This window comes from Rhinopithecus bieti, unplaced genomic scaffold (assembly GCF_001698545.2).
Source record: "Rhinopithecus bieti isolate Rb0 unplaced genomic scaffold, ASM169854v2 scaffold_7985, whole genome shotgun sequence".
Taxonomy (NCBI): Eukaryota; Metazoa; Chordata; class Mammalia; order Primates; family Cercopithecidae; genus Rhinopithecus; species Rhinopithecus bieti.
Genome location: NW_016805762.1, coordinates 360,312 through 369,363, shown reverse-complemented (window position 1 = coordinate 369,363; position 9,052 = coordinate 360,312). Strand labels below are relative to the sequence as shown.

The window sequence follows — 9,052 nt, the reverse complement described above, 5'->3', positions numbered from 1 at the left end:
TTTGACAGGGTCTCACTCCATTACCCAGGCTGGAGTGCACTGGCATGACTGCAGGCACGTGCCACCTGGCTAATTTTTATATTATTTGTAGAGATAGGGTTTTACTATGTTGCCCAGGCTGGTTTCGAATTCCTGGGCTCAAGTAATCCTCCTGCCTTGGCCTCCCAACTCCTGGGCTCAAGTGAGCCTCCTGCCTTGGCCTCCTAAAGTGCCGAGATTACAGGTATGAGACGCCGTACTCTGTTCCATGTTTGATTCTGAGATTAATCAGACAAGAAATTATCTGTTTCTTTCCTAAATACTAAACATTCCATCTAAATCCCTCTTTGAAAGAGTCTCTTTATCTAAATCCACTTTCATCCTCACAAATACATCAGTTTCTAGTTTAAGACTGTCTTAGTCCATTTGAGCTGTTATAACAAGATACCGTAGGAATGGTAGTTTATAAACAACAAACAGTCCTGGAGCCTGGGAAGACCAAGAACAAGGTGCTAGCAGGCTTATGTCTGCTGAGGGCTCATTCCTCATACATGACCGCTTCCACTGTGTCCCCACACAGTAAAAGGGGCCAGCTAGCTCTCTGAGGTCTCTTTTACAAGGGCACTATTCCCATTTATGAGGCTCTACCTGCATAATCTAATTGCCTCCACAGGCTCCACTTCCAAATACCTTGGGGGTAAGAATTTTAACATGTTAATTTTGGGAGGGAGGCCAGGAGCCGTGGCTCATGCCTATAGTCCCAGCACTTTGGGAGGGTGAGGCAGGCAGATTGCTTGAGCCCAGGAGTTCGAGACCAGCCTGGGCAACATGTCCAAACCCTGCCTATGTAAAAACTACAAAAAATTAGTCGGGTGTGGTGATGTGCACCTGTAGTCCCAGCTACTTGAGGCTTCAGTGAGCCATGATTGTGCCACTACACTCCGACCTGGGCAACAGAGCAAGACATTGTCTCAAGAACAAAACAAAACAAAAATGAAACGTTGGGAGGCTTTGGGAGAGATGCAAACATTGAGCCCATAGCTAAGACGAAGGAGCTTTATGCTCCTGATGAAAGGTGCCACGTTCTAGCTCCAGATATTGTGACTGACAGTCGTTCCCAGCAAAGAGAAGACCAAAAGCAACTGGCTCTCTCACCCACAACTCCACAACTAGCTGGTTAGAGTCATGGTGTAAGCCTAAAAATATCCTCCATAAGAAACAGAGGGCAATGGAAATGAGCTTTCTTTTTTATTTAATATATGTTATGCATAATATGTAGACTAAGAGAGCCTCATAAGTAATAAAGAAAAGTGTGGCAGTCCTCAGGCACACTATGAGGACACAGAATAGAACTGTGGTGTTTCAAATTGGGAAGAGTACATTGGCCGGATCTTGTGTTTTCATGACATTGCCACTAACTAGGAATCAAAAGGGACCTTTTTTTAAAAAATTCCAATAAAAGAGAAGACCTTGCTTTAGGCCTTTCTCTAACTTTCTCTCTAGTCTAGAACTCTCTTCTGCAAATTCTTCCAATAAATGCACATTGTCTACGTAGTGAGGTCCATACTTACTATTTAGAAACACAACATTACTGTTTAACAATGTACAGGGATTTAGAGGGTACAAACTACATATAATTGATTCACTTTTACAAATACAGTAAGGCACTGAGAACTGTGTTACTCATAAAGTATGAGTAAATTCAGGGTAGCAATGATAAGTGCATACAATGTCTGACAAATGCTCAAAATGCATTTGCTTAATCTAGTAAAATTTTAAGCCAAGAAATAAATATAGGCGCTACAATTTCTTTTTTTTTGAGATTTTCTTTTCGGTTTGCTTCAGGTAACTATAATTTTCTCTGTAACCGTGAACCTAGTAAGAATATTCATATATAATTGATTTTAAACTTCCTTTGCCTTTTTAATACAGTGAGTATTTTCTATTTTCTGAGCATAAAGTATGATGGAGGAACACAATGAAGAAGAAGAAATTACAGGAAGGAGGGAGAAAGTAACACTTTCAATTTAAATTATATCTATCTATAGATATAATTGGTGTGTATATATATATGTGTGTGTATACACACATACACACCCCAATTTCTTACCTGTAAATAATACTTGGCCTTGGGTTGGGCATACAGCATCAAAATGCAAAAATCCAATACTTGCTTGGTTTGCCAACTAAAGGTAATCAATAAGATTTGTTAATATTTGTCATTATTATTTAATTTCTATTTATAAGAATAGTAATTAAAAACTCTTTGGCAATTTACTAACAGAGTACTAGCTACAGTAAGTAATTAATTTTACTTAATTAATTTCAATTAAGTAAAATTGAATATACTTATACTAAAAGTTTTCCATCTTTATTCAATGAATAGTGTCTATCATTGCTAAATGAGGATAAGCACAACCCATTTGTTTTACATTTTTATCTAGGTAAGTTTTGATCTAGATAATAGTGTTAATATTCTTTCTGATTTTAGGTCTTGTTTAAATGAAAGTATAAAGAAACTTTATTCTTTTTTTCAATGTCTCTCCTAATAGCTTTCTTTATTGATTCTATCATCCAAGAGTTTTCTCCCCAATTCTCAGGGTTAACTATCTGCTACAGAGTATTAATATTTCTTTTTATGGGTCTTTAAACCATTTCCCCTAAGTCTTATCCCTTGGTTTACTTGGAAGGGAAAGGTTGCTTTTTTTGTTTTTATTTTGAAAGTAGTCTCCACAAGCCTCTGGAACTCTTCATGGCCTCTTGAAGAAACCCAATGTAACTCCCTTCACAAGCTGACTTTATGTTTGGCCACACATTGTCCCAACTCTCCCAATCCTAGGGAATGGAGTAATTATATGAATTACTACTCTCCAGCTGATTGATTGTGGCCAGATTTGGGGCAGTTTGAACTTTAGGGAGTCAAATATTTTGAATGATAACTGAAAAGAATTAGAGAATTATAGGAAAAAATGGCAGATAGGAGACAGGACTAATGTGCATCTCCTGCTTGGCCAGGCAGAACAGTGCCTGGAGACGCACATTGTGAACATTTGCTCCAAGAAACACTGCAGGAACATACCAGGAAAACCTAAAGAATTCACAAACCCTTTGAAAGAACTGACTTGACACTGCAAACTCCGTGAGATGGCAGAAAAACTGCGAGTTCCCAAAGTGTAACAGGGGAAACGTTGGCCTCCATACACACATCCCCACTGGGGAACCTGAAAATCCAGATCACAGGAGACGGATTTAACCTTACTCTAGTAGAGCTGAAATGGATTTAGGGAGCCAAAAGAAATATAAAAGTAGAAGAAGCAGTGGGAAGAGCCCTGTAGGCACTCCTGGTCCCCAGCTCCAGACAAGGGACGTCATTCCTGGCCTTACCTCACAGATTTCCTTGGGGAAGGGAAGGCAGCCAGTGGAATTGGGGATGGGCCACAGGGTGAAGGAAATTCCTAGCTGAACTTTGTAATAATTTTGACTGAGCACAAATTTTCTTGAGCATAATCTGGAGGCAGGGTGAATGGGAAGTGCAGGTATGAGCACAGAAGCTGCTGCCGAAGGTGTGGGCAGGCAGGAAGGGGTGAGGCATGAGAGCCCTGCTTGCTTTCTTAGTGGGGAGGCTTGTAGCATGGGGCAAGAGCTCATCCCTGCTCATAGGGCTGCCTGGATATAAATTCACCCAAAGAAACTTTATTCTCATACAAAGCTAGATACCAGGCCAGGTCCTGAATATACAAAGAGCAGTACCCAAAGTCATTCTTGCCCATCTGAGTCTCATAACCTCCTATGAAAATAATACTACTACTAATAATACAATTACAACAAGTAGATAAGTGCTATATGAAGATATCAACAATGTTGGCTATCTTACAGTAAGTTTTCAAAGGTGTGGAAAGGGTAGAAGAGCATGCCACTTAATTTTAGGGCACAGAGAGCTGACAGAAAAAAGTTGATGATTGCAAGGTTGGCAGAGACCAGATCATGAATGACATTTTATGATATGTGGGAAACTTTGGACTTGATCTCATGTGAGAAAATATTCTTCTGGGTGCAGTGTGAAGAATGGATTGTAAGAGAGCCTAGGTTAGGCTAGACTCTGTAATGGTGAAGGCCTGAACTAAATCTAAGCCAGTGGAACGAGGATGAGAGGGATAATGTGTAGAGAGATTTTAAAAAAGAAACAATGACAGATATAAAAGGCTGAAGGAAAAACAAGGATCCAGGATGACTCCCAGCTTTGTGACTTTAAAAACTGGGCATAATGTGAACCACTAATTAAAAGCAAAACAAAACACTTAAAAGATTACTAGATTCTGACACACTATTTATAATTTTAAAACAAAAGAAGACTAATCAGTTTCCTGGGATAAGGCCTTTTTCTAATTTCTGGCATGTCTTTTTCTTTATTAAGTTTTGAGGGACCAAATTATTACATTTCCCATAATACCTACCACACTAATACCCCAAATTATAATCCTTTGTATGTGTATAGAGCTTTCAATTTTTTAAGATTCTTTCATAAATATATTTTATTCTCATAATGACTCTTTCAATTATGCAATGTAGGTGTCATTATACACACTAGAAAGTTAGGAAAGCTAAGGGAAAAAAAGGTGAAACTACCTGCCTATAATGACCAGCAAACAGAACAGCTGGGACTAGAATCCAGCTGTAATGATTTATAATCACAGGCTCCCCCTCCTTCTCATTATGCCTTACTAATTATTGTCTATAAACGTGAACATAGACCGTCAGTGGTGTGCTGGTAAATATTTAACAACTGACTTGGGGGTGGAGGGATGGACATCTTGCTTTGTAGCTTTTGCCCATTTACTCAATGTTATTGAACACAGAGTTGGGAAGTGATGCATGTAATTGGGTCTTGCAAGCCAGTAGGAGCCAGCTCCGGAACACCACTGTGTCTTAAATAGTTTGTAGTATGAGCTGATTCCAAGATTTTATCAGATGAAATTAGTTATTTAAGGCTACTATTTTCTAATATGACATACCTGGCTAATTTTTGTGAGGCCTCAGCTAAGTGCTTGGCATTTAACATGCTTGAGTATAAAAAAGCAGGTATTGAAATGACCTCTAAGGATCCAGACCTCACTTGCCTTTTGAATCTATAAATAGAAGTAAATGCAGACTTACAATTGAATGTTTAATTTTCCAGAATAACATACTTAAAAATAATTTTCTCATGCATGTTCACATAGTATTTGATTTGAATTATTTCACATGTTGATACATGATACCAGTATCATAAAACTAGCCAAAGGATGTTTTCTATAAATTAATAACAGACATATTAAAATACACAACGTAAAATCAGTTTCTTCTTATAAAAATTACAGGTACTTTGACTTTTTAAAGTTTACAGTCAGATATGTACTGTGACATTTGAAACAATGAAGCTCATGGGTTGTGATAACACAGTCACTGTGAGACAGCAAGAACATTAGATCATTTTTAAATGCATAATTTTGAATTGAATAAGAGTCCCACTGAATAGCAATGTGGCTTCTGAGACTAGATTATCACAGCAAGCAAGGATTCAGTCAGACTCTCGTCCACAACTCATTGGAGGACTATGTATACTCTTTAGCATCTTTGTTTTTAAACGTTAATGTTGAGAGACCAACAAGGACATCACTAAACTACATAAAATATGATTCACAAAAATTCCAATACAAATCTTGTACCATCAAGGTAAAGGATGGGAAACCAAGTAGAAAATTTTAAATGGTCTTCCTTTAGAGATAATGTGATTTTAAATGAGATTGAAATTTAGGCATTACATTATTCATTAACATGTTAAAAGTTCAAGGAAATGTTTATTTTGTACTACATAAAAAATTTAAAAGGTTACAGTTTTATATGCATAATCTCCATTATGTGCAAAATAGACAGTCCTTGCTTTGCACAATTCTGAATGTATAAATTTCAGTTACTGTGTTTTAGTTAACTAACACCAGTCTCCCACAACAACACTGTAGTCATGATATATTGTGAATAATTGTGTAAAGTACAAACTTCACTGCTAGCTCTTTAGTGCGCAAATCACTATATAAATAGCAGATGCACATCATCATTAGTGACTAATTGGATCACTTCTTTCAAAGTCTTTTGGTGACTGGTCTCTGTACGTCTGCTATTTATTTAGTTCACTTGTTGACAGCAAAACATGTGGTTGTCTTGCTTTGCCTCCCAGTGATAGGCCTACATGATATTTAACAAAAGTAGGTAATCCAAAGAGGGAAGTGGCTGACAGATAAAAATGCAGAAAGTGAATGCTGGAAGTGAATTTGGATGCGCTATAAAAGAGCTGATCACGGGAACGTTGACACCTCCTCTGTCTGAGAGACTCTAGAGATGCAACAAAGGGAACTTAGTGAAGGTGAACTTAAATGACAAATAAGAAAAATGGTTGTGGTGAAATTATGTCACATAGGAAATGATGCTGCTGAAAAACTTCACATTAAAGGAACTCTCAGAGATATTTCATGACACTGAAAACGCAAATGATAAAATGCTGTAACTGATCCAAACTTAGAAAGGAGTATAACAATTTGCTGAAGCATAGAAAAGACATTTGCTCAGTGTTTTAAGTTCTATGATAAGAAAAGGCAAGGACCATTTAAACGACTCCTGATAAAATTTTAAAAGAAATCAAATACTTTAATACTAAATAATTTTAATGTTTTAAATTACAGTGTAATAAATTAGCTTAACAATATTTTTAAGTTTTCTATGTATTTATAGTTGACAGAGAGTAATGTTTTAACCTACGTTTAAATGTCATGAAACAATTGTGATTTTTTCCCCATTGTTAATATTGGCTTGCATGGTTTAAACTTGCACAATCATTTTTATGGCCTCACGCTATCTTGCAAATCAAGGATCGCCTGAGCATGTATAAAGACACACAAACACAAATGGAATAAAGCTCATGTTTTATAATGGGTATGTATCATGAAAATGGGGTTGGAGTAGCATACTGTGCTAGAGATAATATATGGGTATTAGACCTAGAAAAGTCTCTGTACCAATTTTGCTTCTTTTACTTCTTAACTTCGAGCCAGTGATTTATTTTTTCTGATCTTTAATTTCCTCATCTGTAAAACTGGAATAGCAACTTAAAAACTCTGGGGGGAAAGAACTGTTCAAAATACATGCTGGAATTCTTTCCAGGATCTATACATTAGTGGAAAAGTTTCTGGTCATTTATTTTGGTGAGAGTGTAAGTGGAGGACTGAAAGGGATGAAAGTCTTACCTGTTGCCCTCTGATTTTATGATATATCAAATGAAAATATTTTTAAAAAATGAATTCTAATATGTTCCTTGGGGAATAGAAAATACTGGTATGGAAAAAAGAATGGAGAGTTTGGTTGTTTGTTTTGTGGTAAAAGTTAGTAACATGATATCTAAATTTTCAAATGAATTTGTGTAACTTTAAACTACAAGATCTCGTGCAGCAATTTAGTAGAGGTAAAGGGAAATAACATCCAGTTGCAGCATACACAATCATCAAAAAGTTTAGATTACAGAGATACACAAATTTTGATCTCTAGAAAATTCCATCCAAAGTCCAAAAAGCACCAAGAGATACAACAATTTCTACTTTGATGATATAATTTCCCAGTCATGATGGAGAGAAAGATTCCAGTCTTGGTTTTATTCAATCTGTTTTAAGCAAGATACTCGAAATTTTGTGTGTTGACACCTTTCTAGGACACTAAAACTTTTATAGCTTGTTAGGTTATTTATATACAGCATCAAAATCCCTTGACTTAATTATACGGGAATTGCTAGTTTCCAATGACTGGAGAAAATAATATAACACTAGGTTGTTGCCATTGAAAATGAATGATTTTATCTCATAGTCATACAAGGGAAGAAATCTTACAACTCTATAGGTTTATGTAAAGTACATAGTTATATACAGTTTCATATAAGGTTATATACAAACATAGATGGGTCCTTTAAAAATTATATTTTCAATTTAGGACTAATCCAAACATAGAACAATCTCTCATTACCCTAATGAGAAGATCTAGGAAAAGGGTTTTTAGCTAAATTAAATAGGCAAAAGTTGAGACACGTAAATTTAAAAGTTATATGTCTATATTATCTTAGATAATGTTTTAAATTGAATATTCACTAACGTGTTAATTTTAAATTATTGCTTTATTCTACTTTCACAAAAATAATTTTATTCCAACTGTTTATTCTGCATTGGTATTATCAATATAATTATCACCACTAGAATCACTTTTTGAATCACCTGACATAGTTTTCCAGTATCCTTGATTTTCAATTCTAACTACAATACAGCAATTTCTAAAACCAGTGACATTGTCTCTGAAAATTTTGTAGCAAATCAGAAGTATTCTCATACATTAGGTAATGTTTTCATTGGAGATCTTTACAAGTAACCCCATCCTCTAATTTTTTTGAGTGATCTTCAAAAGGCTTACAATGATGTAGTCATATACCCAGGAATCGTTTTACACCTTTGCCTTCTTTTTAATTGATTATGTCAGGAGTCTCCTATAAGAATACCAAACTAGCACAGATTGAGGCCACTTCAGGGTAATGTGTCCTCTCTAAATAGTAGTTTATTATTCAGAATAAAGCGAAATAACCGAGAAGGCATCCTTGACTAGGAGAAGATTTTTAAGGGTTCAAGTACAAGGTAACTTTTTTCCTGGGGAGCCTTTCAGGGGAAATACTAGATGTGTATGGTGTTTTATTTAGTCTTTATTTAATCCCTCTCCCTTCACATAAATCACCTATTTCAAGCCTTCACTACCGTAAGTTCCTTCACTGTCAACAAATCCCTCCTTCTCAACACAGGGACTTACCTCCTTCACAGAGAAAAGAGAAATCTTTAAAAAATGAATTTTAAGGTGATTACACTGTCTTTTCCCCAATAAATTAATTTTTCTACTCTTTCACCTGCTCTCATCTCCTCTTTGGTCTCAGTCCTGTCTAAAGCTCCCTCCGCCTGAGTCTCCAGTTCCCTCCTGCCTTACTTCATCAGCCCCTCCTCTCTCTACTACAGCACAA

General features: G+C 36.2%; 1 protein-coding gene across 8 annotated transcripts in view; it reads right to left on the bottom strand.

The window, feature by feature from the left end:
- Nucleotides 1-9,052, bottom strand: part of MGAT4D (MGAT4 family member D) — a 55,600-nt gene that overhangs the window by 17,805 nt on the left and 28,743 nt on the right. For 7 of the 8 annotated variants that reach the window (XM_017873648.1, XM_017873649.1, XM_017873650.1 and 4 more), the window contains 2 exons: nt 4,992-5,105; nt 2,090-2,165 (listed from right to left, as the gene is read on the bottom strand). In XM_017873648.1, the coding sequence (XP_017729137.1) occupies nt 2,090-2,165; nt 4,992-5,105 (190 nt within the window). The remainder of the gene's footprint in view (nt 1-2,089; nt 2,166-4,991; nt 5,106-9,052) is intronic. The other variant, XM_017873652.1, reaches the window with a different exon arrangement.